The 18,968-nt window shown below is 43.2% G+C and overlaps 1 protein-coding gene across 2 annotated transcripts in view; it reads left to right on the top strand.

Moving 5' to 3' along the window:
- The window catches only part of DHRS7B (dehydrogenase/reductase 7B), a 68,120-nt gene that overhangs the window by 42,838 nt on the left and 6,314 nt on the right, over nucleotides 1-18,968 (top strand). For both annotated transcript variants that reach the window (XM_034989783.1, XM_034989784.1), the window contains exons 3-5: nucleotides 2,767-2,876; nucleotides 10,761-10,977; nucleotides 11,586-11,678. In XM_034989783.1, coding sequence (XP_034845674.1) covers nucleotides 2,767-2,876; nucleotides 10,761-10,977; nucleotides 11,586-11,678 — 420 coding nt within the window. The remainder of the gene's footprint in view (nucleotides 1-2,766; nucleotides 2,877-10,760; nucleotides 10,978-11,585; nucleotides 11,679-18,968) is intronic.

An 18,968-nucleotide genomic window follows, 5' to 3' on the forward strand; every position in this document is an offset into this window, starting at 1 on the left:
CCCTGTTTGGCTGTGCTGGGAAGCAAAGCTTAAGCAGAATGTACGTGACTGCCTTCCAGAAGTTGTTTGGGTACTAATGTGCCTCTCCCCACCTTTGGTTCTGTGTGTCTGCACTGCTTGGTGACACCTCACAAAATGTCCGTTGTGTCAGTCACATCAGGATGAAATGGGGTGAGGAAGCCAGCCGTGCCTGAGATTCCTCTCTTTGGGAATGAGTCAGTAAACCACAGGAGCAGCTCTAGCCTCAGGAATGCGGGCATCTGGCTTTGAGTGCAGCCGCCACCCCCATCCCTGCGAGGCGTTTGCTGCCGGCTGAGGAAGCACAGCAAGGCGGGCTGCGCAGGGGCTGACACCCCAACCGGACCGTGCAGGGACAAGCAGAGCAGGGGCTGCAGCTCTTTCTGGGCTTGTGCCTTCTGTCAGGATGAGCCAGAGAACGAACCAGCCAAATCTTCAAGGAAGGTGATACACCACACCTGAAAATGTCTTGATTTAGTCCACTGAGCACATCCTTCCCGAAAATTCCGCCTGGAGACACGCCAAGAGGTGCTGGTCTGGGGATGGTATGTGAAAGCTGTAAGAGGAACTAAAGGAGGAGCCGTAGAGTGAACAGACAAGGCTTTGCACCGTGAGACAATCCAGACGTCAAAGAACTTTGTGGTTTCCTGAAGGATGCTGGAGTTTGTTCTCCCCTCCTGTTTTGAACCCTTCTAGCTTTTGGCACTTTTGTGGGGGAAGGGCTGTCAGACCAGTACACCCTGCCTGGACCCTACACCATCCTCCGCTCCCAGCAGGGAAGTGACAGGCTTGATCCTTCAACCACTGGCCTCACGGCTCCCAGGGCAAGCCTGTCCTTTCTCTGAGTCGGGGTACGAGACACCACCCGACTCTGAGCCTCTGAGATTCGGCCCTGGACGAGGTGGGGGTACTCTGGCTGCCTGGTCAGCTGGGGGCGGAGGGGTCTGTGTGGACCTGCCCGTGGGTGTTTGAGGGAGACCAGCCCAAAGGTGTGGATAGGCAGTGCCTCTTTAAACCCTCGGGTTTCAGTTTTCACCAATAGTCAGTTGTTAGAACGTTTTAAAAAGGCAGCTTAGAAACATGAAAACAGTGAGCACTTCTGTGGTGCTTTTTTCTGTAGTGCTTTTTCTCTACTGTATTGTATTGACTTCTAGTCATTCAGTCCCAGTGCTGTTTTTACCTGCATTCTATAGAAGAGGTAAGTGAGACACACAGAGGTTATAACTTACCCATGATCACAGAACCAGGAAGTGACCAAGGCCGGCACTGGACGTGGGCAGTCGAGTTCAAGTCCAGTCCCCTGACCACTGGGCTGCACTGCTTTTCACAAGCTGTATGTTTTCAGGGCACCGAGCATTCAGTCAGGCCGTGTCTGGGCTCAGAGCAAGCAAGAAGCAAAAGGCCCTCACCTCCGTCTCCCCCACAGGTTAGCCCCGGTTCTGGAGGTCTCCCCTCCCAGGGATTTGCCTGTGACCCTTGCTGGCGTCGTCCTCGAGATGCCGGCCCACCCTTCCTGGGATTTCGGCAGCAGAGCTTGCCTGAGTCAGAGACCCCTCTCCTGTCTGGTGGGGGAGCTGTGTTGATGTGACTCAGAGCTGCCTGCAGCCCCATTCTCATCTTGGAGGGAAGCCAGGCCGGGGAGACGAAGTGGAGAAAAGGCCCTGCCAGCCCTGAGAGAGCCTGGGTCCTGCTGCCAGTGGCCCTGGGCGGCCACCACTCCTGTCCCTCCTGAGTCTTGGTCACTCAGCTCTTTTCCCTTAATTCTGGAGCAATCCCAGCATCCTCCGGATAAATCTCTTTTTGCTTTGTCCCAGTGGGAGTTGGGTCTCTTTTCTTGCCACCAAAAGAACACTGACTAATAGGAGGTACCCCGGTCTCAGTTGATGTCACCTGGAATGTTGGAGTGGGTTCAGCAGAGCCTGATCTCCACCAGTCCCCTTCCTTCTCACCCAGTGGGAGGGAGCCTTTTAAACTGCATCCTCCCGTACTGGGCCTTCGCAGCTGTCGACACTCCACACGCCTCAGCTCTTCACATTTGTTTGTCATTTCCCAGCCTGGGGCAAGGCTGGCAGACTCTCTGCTCTGTGTCCCAGATGTATCTGTCCGTGGCCCCCCGGTTGCTTTGCAAACTCTGCTCCCTTAGCCTTCCTTGAGCACTTTCCAGAGAAATTTCAGCCCCTCAGGCCCCCCCATCCTTTCTCAACAGAGTCCTGTGCCCCCTGGGCTTGTACAGACCATGTAAGCATGCCCTGTAGATCTATACCTGCTGTGTTGTAGTGACTTGGGAAACAGCCTAGATTGTGCCAGAACACAGACCTCGGCAGACCACAGCCTCACAAATGGCTGGTGCTGCCTGATTGTTGAGCACATCGCTTGACCTTTCTGAGCTTCCTCAGCTGTGAGAAAGGGGGTAATGCCCCCAGGGTTGTTCAGAGCTAAAGATCGTTATGGAAAGTTCTGAGCACGGTACCTAACAAATCTGTCCACTGTTCCTGGCCTTCCTCTTGCCTTGGTGTCTGCCATACCATCGATGTGAGCTCTCCTAGGGCAGCAGCGGGGCTCATTCATCACTGGGGCCTTAACTCCTAGCTCCACGCCTCATCCACAGCAGGGGCAAATACACATGTGTGCAGTGCATGAAGAAACAAGTTCATGCTCTGAAACACGGAGTGAGTTTGGACTGACCTGCACTAGGGAAGAAAGGCATTGAATTTCCTCAGCTGTCAAGGTTCTTTCTCCCTCCCTTAGAATGCGCCAGAGTCTTCTACACTGCGGGTGCTAAGCTGGTGCTCTGCGGCCGAAACCGGGAGGCCCTGGAAGAGCTCACCGAAGAACTTGCTGCTTCTGTGGCCACCAAGGTGAGCCCAGGGGTGTGTTTTCCGTGGGCCAGAGGTGCAGGCTATCATCTGCAGGCATCTGAGGAGATAGCAGGTCTCCATTGCCTGAGGAGGGTGAACTGTCGGTTCAGATCCCAGCTCTGCCACTGAGTTTAGGCCATTCCCTCCGTGAATGCTTCCACTCCCCCTTTACCTGGCTGATACCTATTCATCTCTCTATGGTGGGGAGATGGGGGGAGGTTGGCCATGACTTCTAAAATTTTAATTGTGGAAAAATATACATAACATAGTACTTACATGCATATAAAGATATATATATAAATAAAATATACGTATCATAGTATTAATCAATTTAACCATTTCTTGGTGTACAACTCAGTGGCATTAAACACGTTCAGAATGTATACAACTATCACCACTTTCTATACTTATCATCCCCAACAAAAATTCTGTACCTATTAACAATAATTCAGTCTTCCTCCCCTCTCCCCAGTGCCTGGAAAAGTGTCTATTCTACTGTCTTTCTATGTATTTGCCTATTCTAGATACCTTATATAAGTGGACAATATAATATTTGTCCCTCTATGTCTGGCTGTTTCACCACGCACTGTGTCTTCAGGGTTCATCTATATTGTAGCATGTATCAAACTTCCATTCCATTTTATGGTGGAGTTTTATTCCAGTGTACTTATATACCACATTTTGATTTATCCATTACTTTGTTGACGTACACTAGAGTTTCCGTCTTTTGGCTATTGTGAATAATGCTGCAGTGAACATAGTTGTACACATTATCTGTTTGAGTCCCTGCTTTCAGTTTTTTTGAATATACAGCTAGGAGTGGAATGGCTGGGTCATGGGGTAGTTTTATGTATAACCTTTTGAAGAATCGTCATCTGTTTTCCTCAGCAGCTCTACCATTTTACATTCCCACCAGCACCACACAAGGGTTTTTTTTTCTCCACAGTCTTGCCAACACTTGTTCTTTTCTCTTTGTTTTTTAATTGTACCCATCCTAGGAGATATAATATGGTATCTCATTGTGGTTCTGAGTTGCATTTCTCTAATTACAAATGATGTTGAGCATCTCTTCATGTGCTTACTGACCATTTAGATGTCTTCTTTGGAGGAATGTTTTTTCAAGTCCTTCTCCTGTCTTTTTAAATCAGGTTGTTTGTTTTTGTTGTTGAGTTTAGTTGTGTATATATTCTGGATAGTAATCCTTTATCAGATCTGTGATATTTGCAAATATTTTTTCTCATTCAATAGATTGTCTTTCCACTTTGTTGACAGTATCCTTTGATGCAGAAAAGTTTTACTTTTTTTTTAGATTATTTATTTATTTATTTGAGAGAGAGAGAGCACAAGCAGGGGGAGAGGGAGAAGCAGACTCCTCACTGAGCAGGGAACCTGATGTGGGGCTCGATCCCAGGACCCCGGGATCATGACCTGAGCTGAAGGCAGACGCTTAAGCGACTGAGCCACCCCGGTGCCCCAAGTTTTATTTTTTTTCAATAAAGATTTTATTATTCATTTGAGAGAGCACATGTAAAATTTTATTATTCATTTGAGAGACAGAGCACGCGCACACACGAGCAGGTGGAGGGGCAGAAGGAGAGCGAGGGAAAGAGTCTCTAGCAGACTCCATGCTGAGTGCAGAGCTTGACCCGGGGCTCGATCACTCAACCCCGAGATCATGACCTGAGCCAAAATCAAGAGTCAGATGCCCAACCAACTGAGCCACTGAAAAGTTTTTATTTTTGATGAAGCCCAGTTTATTTTTGTTGACTGTACTTGTGGAGTCATATCCATGAGGTTGTTGCCACATCTGATGTTATGAAGATTTTCCCCAATGTTTTATTCTAAAAGTGTAATTTTAACTCCCAACATTTAGGTCTTTGATCCACTTGATTTAATTTTTGTATACGGTGTTAGGTAAGGTTTCAACTTCATTTTTTTTTTTTTTAAGATTTTTATTTATTTGACAGAGAGAGAGACAGCGAGAGAGGGAACACAAGCAGGGGGAGTGGGAGAGGGAGAAGCAGGCTTCCCGCCGAGCAGGGAGCCCGATGTGGGGCTTGATCCCAGGACCCTGGGGTCATGACCTGAGCCGAAGGCAGACGCTTAATAACTGAGCCACCCAGGCGCCCCACAACTTCATTCTTTTGCATGTATATATCCAGTTTTCCCAGCACCCATCAGTTGTTGAAAAGATTGTTCTTTCCTGCTTGAATGGTCTTGGCACTCCTGTCAACAGTCATTTGGCCATGTATGCGAGCATTTATTTCTGGGCTGTCCATCCTATTTCATTGGTCTGTGTGTCTGTCTTTATGCCATTCCCACACTGCTGTAGCTTTGCAGTAAGTTTTGAGATCAGGAAGTGTGACTCTTCCAGCCGTGTTCCTTTTTTTTTTTTTTTTTTCAGTATTGTTTTGGTTATGCGGGGACCTTTGAGATTCCATATGGATTTTAGGATTTTTTTTCCTATTTCCTCCAAAACATGCAATTATTTTGATAGGGCTAGCATTGAATCTGTAGATCACTTTGGGTAGTATTGACTACTTAACAGTGTTAAGTCTTCCAGTCCGTGAATGTGAGATGTCTTTGCATGTATTTAGGTTTTCTTTCATTTCTATCAGCAATGTTTTGTAGTGTTTAGCATACAAAAATTTGACCTTTTTAGTTCGATTTATTCCTAACTAAATTTTGCTTTCCTCATTTCCTTTTCACATTATTCATTGCTGGTGTATAGAGACATAGCTGGTGTGTGTGTGTTGTTCTGGTAACTGCAACTCTGCTAAGCTGACTTACATTAGCTCTGTGGCTTTCTCTGGATCCCTCGGGATTTCCTATATATGGGATCCTGCCATCTGTGAAAAGTTGTACCTTTTCCTGTCCAATATGGGTGCCTTTTATTTCTTGTTCTTGTGTAAGTGCTCTGATTACAACCCTAGTGCTGTGTTGAATACCTACATGAAAGCAAGCATCCTTGTCTGGTTCTTGGTCATAGGGGGAACACTTCCTATCTTACACCATTGAACATATATTAGCTGTAGGTTTTTCATAAACATCCTTTACCATGTTGTGGACTTTCCCCTGCATTCCTGGTTTTCTGGGTTTTTATCATTAAAGGGTGGTTGGAATTTGTCAAATCTCTTTTTTGCATCAATTGAGATGATGTAATTTTTTCCTTTGTTCTATTGATGTGATATACTGATTGATTTGAACCACCCCTGCATTCCTAGGATAAATCTCACTTGTTCATGGTGAATAATCTTTTCAGTATGATGTTGAATTTGATTTGCTAGTATTTTGTTGAGGATTCTAACATCTGTATTCATAAAGGATATTGGTCTGTAATTTTCTTGTGATGTCTTTATCTGGACTTGGTATCAGAGTAATGCTGGCCTCTCAGAATTGAGTTAAGAAGTGTTCTCTCCTTCAGTTTTTTGGAAGAGTATGAGAAGTGTTGGTCTTAATTCTTCTTTAAAGTTTGGTAAAATAATTCACCAGTGAAGCCATTTGCTGTCTGACATTCCTTTGTTGGGAGGTTTTAGGTTATTGCTTCAATCTCTCTAACTGTTCTGTGTCTGCTGAGATTTTTCTATTTCTTCTTGAGTCAGGTAATTTGTGCGTTTCAAGGAATTTGTTCAATTCTTCTAGGTCATCTTATTTGTAGGCATACAATTGTTCGTTGTATTATAACCTTTTTTGTCTAGGTAGGGACCCGCTCTATCCTCTCTTTCTTTGTCTAGCTAATGGTTTCTCAATTTGTCGATCTTTTCAAAGAACCAACTTTTGGTTTCATGATTTTCTTTATTTCTACTTTCTATTTTTATCTCCTCTCTAATCTTTATTTCCTTCCTCTGCTAGCTTTCAGGTTAGTTTTACTCTGTTCCAGTTCCCTAAGGTGTAAAGTTATGTTATTGATTTGAGATCTTTTTTTTTTTTTAAATGTAGGCATTCATAGTATAAATTTCCCTCTTACCACTACTTTCACTGCATCCCATTACTTTGGGTATGTTATGTATTCATTTTCATTTGTGTCTAATTAGTCTCTAATTTCCTTTGTTATTTCTTTTGAGTCAGTGGTTCTTTAAGAGTGTGTTGTTTAATTTCCACTGGGTTTCCAGTTTACCTTCTGTTACTGATTTCTAGCTTCATCACACTGTGGTTGAAGAAGACGCTTTAAATGATATCTGTCTTTTTCAGCCTGTTAACATTTGTCTTGTGGCCTAACATGTGGTCTATCCTGGAGAATGTTCCATGTGTGCTTGAGAAGAATGTGTGTCGTGCTGTTGTCGGGTGGGATGTTTTATATGCGTCTGTTCAGTCCTGTTGGTTTATAGTATTCAGGTCATCTATTTTGTAATTGATCTTCTGATTGGTTGTTCTGTCCACTCTTGAAAATGGAACATGGAAATATCACAATATTATTATAGAACTTTCTATGTCTCCCTTCAATTCTATTGATTTTTGCTTCATATATTTTAAGGGTCTATTATTAGGTACACAAATATTTACAATAACTACCTTTTTTTTTTTGCTATAATGAATACCTTTTTATTATTACAGGCTTACCTTATTTTACTGTGTTTCACTGTATTGTGCTTTGCCGAAATGGTGTATTTTACAAATTGAAGGTTTTGTGACAAGCATGTATTGATCTAGTCTATCAGTGCCATTTTTCCAACAGCATTTGCCCACCTCATGTCTCTGTGTCCTGTCTCTGTGTCACATTCTGGTAATTCTCATAATATTTCAAACTTTCCCATTATTAATTTGTTATGGTGATCTGTGATCAGTGATTACAACTCACTGAAAGTTCAGATGTTGGTTCACACTTTATAGCAATATTGTTAAATTAAGATACGTACTTTTTGTTAGACATAATGCTATTGCACAGTAATAGACTAAGGATAGGGTAAAGATAACTTCTATATAAGTAATAGACTATATAAGTAATAGAGTAAGTATAGGGTAAAGATAACCAGAAAATTCCTCTGGCTTGCTTTATTGAGATATTTGCAGTACTGTAGCGGTCTGAAACCAAACCTACAATGTCTCTGAGGTATGCCTGCACATAGTGTCCTTTTTGGTCCTTTTGTCCTTTTCTGATTTAAAGCCTATTTTGTCCGATATTAGTACAGCCACTCCAGCTCTCTGTTGGTTATTATTTACATGGAATAACCTTTTTTCATCCTTTCACTTTCAACCTAATTGTATCTTTGGATGTAAAATGAGTCTCTTAAAGACAGCATATAGTTGGATTTTGAAAAAATATTCCAGCTATCAGTGTTTTGATGAGAGAGTTTAAATCGTTTATATTTAAAGTAATTATTAGTAAGGAGGAACTTCTGCCATTTGGCTGTTTGTTTTCTGTGTGCCTTATAGCTTTTTTTTGTCCCTCACTTCCTACATTACTGTCTTTTGTGTTCAGTTGGTTTTTTTGTAGTGAAATGTTTTTGATTTCCTTCTCATTTCCTCATGTGCATATTTTATAGTTATTGTTGTGTGGTTTCTAAGGGGATCCGTAGCATACAAAATTTCTGCTTTACGGCTCTGTCCTCCCCCATTTCTGTTATTCACATCACAGGTTACATCTTCATACAGTGCTTGGCCCGTTAACAGATTAATAATAGTTTTCAAACACATTTGTCTTTTAAATAAGGTGAAAGTAGAAAGTGGAGTTACAAGCCAAAATTACAACAGTAGTAGCTTTTATACTTGCCCGTGTATTTACTTTACCAGAGATCTTTATATCTTCTTCATATGGGCTTCAAGTTATACTGTCCAGCTTACTTTCATTTCAAACCTGAAGGACTCCCTTTAGCCCTTCTGGCAGAGCAGGTCTACTGGTAACTAGCTCCCTCAGCTTTTGTTCATCTGGGAATCTTAATTTCTCCCTCATTTTTTGAAGGATACTTGTGCCAGATACAGAATTCTTGGTTAACAGTTTTTTTTTTTCTTTCAACCCTTTTATCAACCCACTGTCTTCTGGCCTCCAAGGTTTCTGATGAGACATCAGCTCATCATCTTACTGAGAATTCCTTTTATGTTAGAGTAGTTCTCTCTTGATGTTTTTAGGATTCTCTCTCTCTCTCTTTTTTTTTTTTTGTCTTTTGACTGATTATAATGTGTCTCCGTATGGGCCTCTGAATTTATCCAGTTTGGTGTTGAGCTTCTTGAATGTGTAGTTTTCATGTCTTTCATAAAGTTTGGGAAGTGGGGCGCCTGGGTGGCTCAGTCGTTAAGCGCCTCCCTTTGGCTCAGGTCATGATCCCAGCGTTCTGGGATCAAGCCCCGCATCGGGCTCCCTGCTCGGCGGGAAGTCTGCTTCTCCCTCTCCCACTCCCCCTGCTTGTGTTCCTGTCTCACTGTGTCTCTCTCTGTCAAATAAATAAATAAAATCTTTAAAAAAAAAAAAAAGTTTGGGAAGTTTTCAGCAATTATTTCTTCAGATATTCTTTCCACCCGTCTCTCTGTCTCTTCTCCTCAGATTCCCACAGTGTGTTTATTGATCCACTTGATGGTGTCCCACAGATCCCTTAGGCTCTGTTTACTTTTCCTCATTCTTTTTTCTTGTTCTCAGACTCAGTAACTTCAGTTGTCCTTTCTTCCGTTCCACTGCTTCGCTCAAATGTGCTTTGTATACTTGTAGTGTATTTTCCATTTCGGAAGTTGTACTTTGAGCTCCAGAATTTTTTTTATAATTGGTTTCTTTGATGGCATTTCTTTAATGATACTCATTTTGTTTATACATCAATTTTCTGCCTTTGTCCATGTCTTCCTTTAGCACTTTGAGGATCTTTTAAGACCTTTGTTTTAAAAATCTTTGGTAAGTCCATCATCTGGGCTTCCTCAGGTATGTTTTCTGGGGATTTATTTATATTTTTGAATATCAAAACAACAGGTGTTAACTCCTTTAAATCTATTGAAAACCATTTTAGCCAGTGGTGGTTAAAATAATTCAACTTGCCTCCATGCCGCACCTCAGTGATCCATCACCAGAACACAACCCTGATTTTTAAAAGACAAGGTCCTTATTGCCTATTTTGGCTCCCTCACGCTGCCCCAGAAGTATGGGTTTTCCTATAGCTGCCTGCCACAGGGATGCAGGGATGGGGGATGGAAGCCTACCACCAAGGTGATAGGTAGAATGGACCAAAATTATCTATAATTTGCCAGGGAAGCACTGCCCTGCAAGCTGCAAGCATTCAGTTAGACTCCAGAGTTCCAAAATTGTCGCTCCAGAGAGTTTCTGCCAGTACAACATCCAGGTGGAAAGACAGATTCCTGGCACTTCCAACTCTGCCGTCTTCTCTGATTTCACATCCCCACCCCTCCTTTTAATCTCTTGTTAAACTCATGTCCATTGGGAAGTCCTGTAAGTTAGATGGCTCAGTTATTCATTTCTCTAGCATCTTATACTTCTTCATGATATTCTTTACAGTTACAGAATTTGTCTTCCTCACTGGACGGTATGCTTCTGGAAGACAGGAACCATGTCTGTCTTGCTTTCTGCCCTGTCCGCAGTGCCTGGCACACAGGAGATATCTATAAAAAAGTTTCATGAACAAATGAACAAAAAGGACAGCCAGAGAAGGATAGCCCCTCTCAGGAGGGGCATTGTTTAGTGTCATGACGACATACAGCATGGTGCTGGCCCGAGGCAGGCAGGGGAGCCTGGCTCTACGACTCATTTTCAGTTCAGGGGAGAAGTTGCCCAGGTCGGATGTGAGCACCAGACACAGGAAGCTCCGGGCCACATTTCTTCAGAAGAGCGGTGCTAGAGCCTGGGTCACGTCACACCCAGTGGGCTGCTCGTGGCACTCGGAGCAGGGACACATGGCTCACATGCCTGTCCCTCTGAAGGTGCATCTGGTTTCTGCCCTCTTTGACCAGGTGCAGACACACCGGCCTTACACGGTGACCTTTGACCTCGCCGACCCTGGGGCCATTGTCGCAGCAACGGCGGAGATCCTGCAGCGCTTTGGCCATGTGGACGTGCTCCTCAACAACGCCGGCATCAGCTACCGCGGCGCCATCGTGGACACCTCCACGGACGTGGATAAGAAAGTCATGGAGACGAACTACTTTGGCCCAGTTGCTCTAACGAAAGGTAGTAGTCCTGAAGTAAAAGCAAAAAGACCACTGTATGCTGGCACCCTTCGTACTTTACTCGATTGCTTTTTAGCCAGACGTTGCCCGTCGCTGTCTGTTTTACCCTGGAATAGGTGTTGGCATTACAGCTTGGCGGTTTGTTTTCTCCAGGCTTTCCTTTGCATTTTTTTTATCTGCTTTCTAGCCTTAAACCAGGGTGTTCTCCTCAGTGACAGCTTATCTGCACAGCATTGCATCCATTTCCTTTTCACGGTGTTTGGAAGCCCATACAAAGTGGGGACATTTTTGTGCCCAGCCGCAGATATCACTCAAGGGGAGAGGCTCTCCCTAGAGAAGGGGACTGAGCTGACTGTTCCTAGGGACTGGGCTTCTGCCTGCCTCCCTCCTTGCCTCCTGCCCACTGTTCTGCTGGCCTCCTCCCTCCTGCTGGTGGTCTGCTGGGTGCAGGAGGCCTGAGACTTCCAACCAGCGTGGTGCTCCCTGCGGAGCTTTCCCCGTCACCTCCCTGGCTCTAAGTGCATATAATAAGCGAGGTCACCTCCTGTCAGCGTTAGCTGCTGTGACCACAAGAAAAGTCGTCTCTAAAGCTCCGCTGTCTGTCTCTAGCGCTCCTGCCCTCCATGATCAAAAGACGACAAGGCCACATTGTTGTGATCAGCAGCATCCAGGGCAAAATCAGCATTCCTTTCCGATCAGCATGTGAGTACTCCCTGCTCCCTCCCTCGTGTGCTCTTCCTTATTGTTTTCTCAGGATTATAAAAATAGCACGTTTAGTATGCAGAATTCAGACATTAGAGAGACATTCAACACAGGGTGTGAGGGGGCCTGACGAGAATGCGCTCTCCTGAGCAGAATGCCTGGGTTCAAATCCCAGCTCTACTCCTTACCCCTCTACGTGACCTTGTGCAAAGGTCCCTCCTGCTCTGTACCCCAGTCTTCATCTGCAGGAGGGAGACGGGCCAGTCCCAGCCTCAGAGGGCCGCCGGACCACCGCGGTAGTCTGCGAGGGCCATGCGTGCGGGGCTGGCCGGGCCTAGGTGCCACAGGTGCGTCACCCACCAGCTCGTTACCGCTTTTCACCGTGGACACCCAGGCACTTCCACGTCATCACTGTGCAGCACAGGCCTCCCAGCCTCTTTCCTGTGATCAAACATTCAAACGTGGGATCACATTATACACACTGTTTTGTGGCTTGCTTATTCCACTCAATGATACAACTTTCTTTTTTAAAAATTTTTTATTGTTATGTTAATCACCATACATTACATCATTAGTTTTTTTTATTCTTATGTTAATCCCCATACATTACATCATTAGTTTTAGATGTAGTGTTTCATGATTCATTGTTTGTGCATAACACCCAGTGCTCCATGCAGAATGTACCCTCCTCAATACCCATCACCAGGCTAACCCATCCTCCCACCCCCCTCCCCTCCAGAACCCTCAGTTTGTTTTTCAGAGTCCATCGTCTCTCATGGTTCATCTCCCCCTCCGATTTCCCCCCTTCGTTTTTCCCCTCCTGCTACCTTCTTCTTCTTCTTTTCTTTCTTAACATATATTGCATTATTTGTTTCAGAGGTAGAGATCTGAGATTCAACAGTCTTGCACAATTCACAGCGCTTACCAGAGCACATACCCTCCCCAGTGTCTATCACCCAGTCACCCCCTCCCTCCCACCCCACCCCCCACTCCAGCAACCCTCAGTTTGTTTCCTGCGATTAAGAATTCCTCATATCAGTGAGGTCATATGATACATGTCTTTCTCTGTTTGACTTATTTCGCTCAACATAATACCCTCCAGTTCCATCCACGTCGTTGGAAATGGCAAGATCTCATTCCTTTTGACGGCTGCATAATATTCCATTGTGTATATATACCACATCTTCTTTATCCATTCATCTGTCGATGGACATCTTGGCTCTTTCCACAGTTTGGCTGTTGTGGACATTGCTGCTATAAACATCGGGGTGCACGTACCCTTTCGGATCCCTACTTTTGTACCTTTGGGGTAAATACCCAGTAGTGCAATTGCTGGATCATATGGTAGCTCTATTTTCAACTTTTTGAGGAACCTCCATACTGTTTTCCAGAGTGGCTGCACCAGCTTGCATTCCCACCAACAGTGTAGGAGGGTTCCCGTTTCTCCGCATCCCCGCCAACATCTGTCGTTTCCTGACTTATTAATTTTAGCCATTCTGACTGGTGTGAGGTGATATCTCATTGAGGTTTTGATTTGGATTTCCCTGATGCCGAGCGATATTGAGCACTTTTTCATGTGTCTGTTGGCCATTTGGATGTCTTCTTTGGAAAAATGTCTGTTCATGTCTTCTGCCCATTTCTTGATTGGATTCTTTGTTCTTTGGGTGTTGAGTTGGATGAGTTCTTTATAGATTTTGGATACTAGCCCTTTATCTGATATGTCATTTGCAAATATCTTCTCCCATTCTGTCGGTTGTCTTTTGGTTTTGTGGACTGTTTCCTTTGCTTTGCAAAAGCTTTTTATCTTGATGAAGTCCCAATAGTTCATTCTTGCCCTTGCTTCCCTTGCCTTTGGCGATGTTTCTAGGAAGAAGTTGCTTTGGCTGAGGTCAAAGAGGTTGCTGCCTGTGTTCTCCTTTAGGATTTTGATGGACTCCTGTCTCACATTGAGGTCTTTCAACCATTTGGAGTCTATTTTTGTGTGTGGTGTAAGGAAATGGTCCAGTTTCATTCTTCTGCATGTGGCTGTCCAATTTTCCCAACACCATTTGTTGAAGAGACTGTCTTTGTTCCATTGGACATTCTTTCCTGCTTTGTCAAAGGTGAGGTGACCATAGAGTTGAGGGTCCATTTCTGGGCTCTCTATTCTGTTCCATTGATCTATGTGTCTGTTTTTGTGCCAGTACCATGCTGTCTTGATGATGACAGCTTTGTAATAGAGCTGGAAGTCCGGAATTGTGATGCCACCAGCTTTGCCCTTCTTTTTCAACATTCCTCTGGCTATGCGGGGTCTTTTCTGGTTCCATATAAATTTTAGGATTATTTGTTCCATTTCTTTGAAAAAAGTGGATGGTATTTTGATGGGGATTGCATTGAATGTGTAGATTGCTCTAGGTAGCATTGACATCTTCACAATATTTGTTCTTCCAATCCATGAGCATGGAACGTTTTTCCATTTCTTTGTGTCTTCCTCAATTTCTTTCATGAATATTTTATAGTTTTCTGAGTACAGATCCTTTGTCTCTTTGGTTAGATTTATTCCTAGGTATCTTACGGTTTTGGGTGCAATTGTAAATGGGATCGACTCCTTAATTTCTCTTTCTTCTGTCTTGTTGTTGGTGTATAGGAATGCTACTGATTTCTGTGCATTGATTTTATATCCTGCCACTTTACTGAATTCCTGTATGAGTTCTAGCAGTTTTGGCATGGAGTCTTTTGGGTTTTCCACATAAAGTATCATATCATCTGCAAACAGTGAGAGTTTGACTTCTTCTTTGCCGATTTGGATGCCTTTGATTTCTTTTTGTTGTCTGATTGCTGTGGCTAGGACTTCCAATACTATGTTGAATAGCAGTGGTGATAGTGGACATCCCTGCCATGTTCCTGACCTTAGGGGGAAAGCTCTGTTTTTCCCCATTGAGAATGATATTTGCTGTAGGTTTTTCATAGATGGCTTTTATGATATTGAGGTATGTACCCTCTATCCCTATACTCTGAAGAGTTTTGATCAAGAAAGGATGCTGTACTTTGTCAAAAGCTTTTTCTGCATCTATTGAGAGGATCATATGATTCTTGTTCTTTCTTTTGTTAATGTATTGTATCACATTGATTGATTTGCGGATGTTGAACCAACCTTGCAGCCCAGGGATAAATCCCACTTGGTCGTGGTGAATAATCCTTTTAATGTACTGTTGGATCCTATTGGCTAGTATTTTGGTGAGAATTTTTGCATCCATGTTCATCAGGGATATTGGTCTGTAATTCTCCTTTTTGATGGGGTCTTTGTCTGGTTTTGGGATCAAGGTAATGCTGGCCTCATAAAATGAGTTTGGAAGTGTTCCTTCCATTCCTATTTTTTGGAACAGTTTCAGAAGAATAGGTATTAATTCTTCTTTAAATGTTTGGTAGAATTCCCCTGGGAAGCCATCTGGCCCTGGGCTTTTGTTTTTTTGGGAGATTTTTGATGACTGCTTCAATTTCCTTAGTGGTTATAGGTCTGTTCAGGTTTTCTCTTTCTTCCTGGTTCAGTTTTGGTAGTTGATACATCTCTAGGAATGCATCCATCTCTTCCAGGTTATCTAATTTGCTGGCATAGAGTTGCTCATAATACGTTCTTATAATTGTTTGTATTTCTTTGGTGTTGGTTGTGATCTCTCCTCTTTCATTCATGATTTTGTTGATTTGGGTCATTTCTCTTTTCTTTTTGATAAGTCTGGCCAGGGGTTTATCAATCTTGTTAATTCTTTCAAAGAACCAGCTCCTAGTTTCATTGATCTGTTCTACTGTTCTTTTAGTTTCTATTTTATTGATTTCTGCTCTGATCTTTATTATTTCTCTTCTCCTGCTGGGTTTAGGCTTTATTTGCTGTTCTTTCTCCAGCTCCTTTAGGTGGAGGGTTAGGTTGTATACCTGAGATCTTTCTTGTTTCTTGAGAAAGGCTTTTATTGCTATATACTTTCCTCTTAGGACTGCCTTTGCTGCATCCCAAAGATTTTGAATAGTTGTGTTTTCATTTTCATTGGTTTCCATGTATTTTTTTAATTCTTCTTTAATTTCCTGGTTGACCCATTCATTCTTCAGTAGGATGCTCTTTAGCCTCCATGTATTTGAGTTCTTTCCGACTTTCCTCTTGTGATTGAGTTCTAGTTTCAAAGCATTGTGGTCTGAAAATAGGCAGGGAATGATCCCAATCTTTTGGTACCAGTTGAGACCTGATTTATGACCTAGGATGTGATCGATTCTGGAGAATGTTCCATGGGCACTAGAGAAGAATGTGTATTCCGTTGCTTTGGGATGGAATGTTCTGAATATGTCTGTGAAGTCCATTTGGTCCAGTGTGTCATTTAAAGTCTTTATTTCCTTGTTGATCTTTTGCTTAGATGATCTGTCCATTTCAGTGAGGGGGGTGTTAAAGTCCCCCACTATTATTGTATTGTTGTCGATGTGTTTCTTTGCTTTTGTTATTAATTGCCTTATATAATTGGCTGCTCCCATGTTAGGGGCATAGATATTTACAATTGTTAGATCTTCTTGTTGGATAGACCCTTTAAGTAGGATATAATGTCCTTCCTCATCTCTTATTACAGTCTTTGGTTTAAAATCTAATTTGTCTGATATAAGGATTGCCACCCCAGCTTTCTTTTGGTGTCCATTAGCATGGTAAATGGTTTTCCACCCCCTCACTTTCAATCTGGGGGTGTCTTTGGTTCTCAAATGAGTCTCTTGAAGACAGCATATCGATGGGTCTTGTTTTTTAATCCAGTCTGATAGCCTGTGTCTTTTGATTGGGGCATTTAGCCCATTTACATTCAGGGTAACTATTGAAAGACAGGAATTTAGTGCCATTGTATTGCCTGTAAGGTGACTGTTACCGTATATTGTCTGTGTTCCTTTCTGGTCTATGTTGCTTTTAGGGTCTCTCTTTGCTTAGAGGACCCCTTTCAAGATTTCTTGTAGGGCTGGTTTTGTGTTCGCAAATTCCTGGAAGCTTCCTGGAAGCTTTTTATCTCTCCTTCAATTTTCAATGACAGCCTAGCTGGATATAGTATTCTTGGCTGCATATTTTTCTCATTTAGTGCTCTGAATATATCCTGCCAGTCCTTTCTGGCCTGCCAGGTCTCTGTGGATAGGTCTGTTGCCAGTCTAATGTTTCTACCATTGTAGGTTACATATCTCTTCTCCCGAGCTGCTTTCAGGATTTTCTCTTTGTCTATGAGACTCGTAAGTTTTACTATTAGATGTCGGGGTGTTGACCTATTTTTATTGATTTTGAGAGGGGTTCTCTGTGCTTCCTGGATTTTGATGCCTGTTTCCTTCCCCAAATTAGGGAAGTTCTCTGCTATAATTTGCTCCATTATACCTTCTGCCCCTCTCTCTCTTTCTTCTTCTTCTGGGATCCCAATTATTCTAATGTTGTTTCATCTTATGGTATCACTTATCTCTCGAATTCTGCCCTCGTGATCCAGTAGTTGTTTATCTCTCTTTTTCTCAGCCTCTTTATTTTCCATCATTTGGTCTTCTATATTACTGATTCTCTCTTCTGCCTCATTTATCCTAGCAGTTAGCGCCCCCATTTTTGATTGCACCTCATTAATAGCCTTTTTGATTTCTACTTGGTTAGATTTTAGCTCTTTTACTTCTCCAGAAAGGGTTTCTCTAATAACTTCCATATTTTTTTCAAGCCCAGCTAGTATCTTTAAAGTGATGATTCAGAACTCTAGATCTGACATTGTACTAATGTCCGTATTGAGTAGGTCCCTGGTAGTCAGTACTACGTCTTGTTCTTTTTGTTGAGGTGATTTTTTCCGTCTTGTCATTTTGTGCAGAGGAGAATAGATTAATGAGAGAACAAAATGCTAGCAGAGTAACCACGTCCCCAGAAAATATACTCTAAACAAATCAGAAAAGACCTAAAGCAGTGGAAAAAGAAACGGAAAGAGAGAAAAGAGAAAAAGAAAAAAAAAAGAAAAAGATAAAGATAAAAACAAACAAAAACAAACAAAACAAAACAACGACAACAAAAAAAACCAGAATGTGATCAAATATGATCAGGGTGGTATATAGATCAGTGCCACACACTAGATTTGGGGTGTATTTTGGTCTGTTAGAAGAAAGTGCCTCCCAAAATTTTAAAGAAAGAAAAATTTATATATGTACAAAAATAAGGGTTGATATGATGAAGGGATGGAATATGACTGTAAAGATGGAAATTATAAAAAATTTTATAAAAGGAATTGATAAGAAGTTGTTTGAAAAAAGAAGAGGATTTAAAAAAAGAAAAAAGAAAAAAAAAGGGAGAGAATGTCATCAGGCAGGGGAGTAGAAAAAACCATATAATAGAGATTTAGAGTATATTTTAATCTGTTAGAAGAAACTATCTCAAAATTTTAAAGAGAGAACAACATATATATATGCCAAAAATACGGGTAACTACTATGAAGGGATAGAATATGACTCTAAAAATGAAAAATAAAAATGTTTTTTTAAAAAAAGGGATTGATAAGATGTTGGTTGAAAAAGGGAAAAAGAAAAACTCAAAAAAAAAAAAAAACCAGTTAAAAAAATTAACTTTGAAAGACTAAAGAATCATGGTAAAAAAGCTGTGAATTCTATGTGCAGTAGTCCCCTAGCAGTGGAGTTCTGCCATTCTCATTGATCGGTGAACTTGGTCTTGGCTGGCTGTTCTCGCTGATCTTCTGGGGAGGGGCCTGTTGCCGTGGTTTCCAAATGTCTCTGCCGGAGGCGGAAGTGCCCCGCCCTTGCCCCCTCCCAGCTAAGTAACCTGCTCGGGTTTGCTCTCCGGGGCTTTTGTTCCCTGTGAGCTTTTGGTACAGCTTTGGAGGCGGAGAGTGAAAATGGCGGCCTCCCAATCTCCGCCCCGGAGGAGCCGAGAACTCGGGCCCCGCTCCTCAGTGAGCCCCCAGAGAAAAGCAGTCAGTCACTCCCGTCTCCCCGCTCTCCGGCCACACCCCGTGCTCGCCTGGCCTGTGACCGCGCACCTCTGTCTCTGGCACCCGACCCCGGGTGGAGTCTCCAAACCCACCAGATCCCTGCAGTGCACTCCCGCGCGGCTCCTCCCGGGGGAGGAAGGTGAATCTCCCCGGATCTGCCACTTGTGGGGTCCCTGCTGGAGGAGCAGTGGCCCGACTGTGCCGCGGATCACGGTTTATGGCCACCCCGAGCTGAGAGCCCGCGCCTGGGCTCCGCCTCTGCAGCCGGCTTCCCTGCTCTGTTACCTGGGAGCTCTGCCGCCCTCAGGCACCCCCGGTCTTTCTGTGACCCCGAGCGTCC

Source organism: Mirounga leonina, unplaced genomic scaffold (genome assembly GCF_011800145.1).
Source record: "Mirounga leonina isolate KUSES-001 unplaced genomic scaffold, KU_Mleo_1.0 Mir_488, whole genome shotgun sequence".
In the NCBI taxonomy this organism is placed as follows: Eukaryota; Metazoa; Chordata; class Mammalia; order Carnivora; family Phocidae; genus Mirounga; species Mirounga leonina.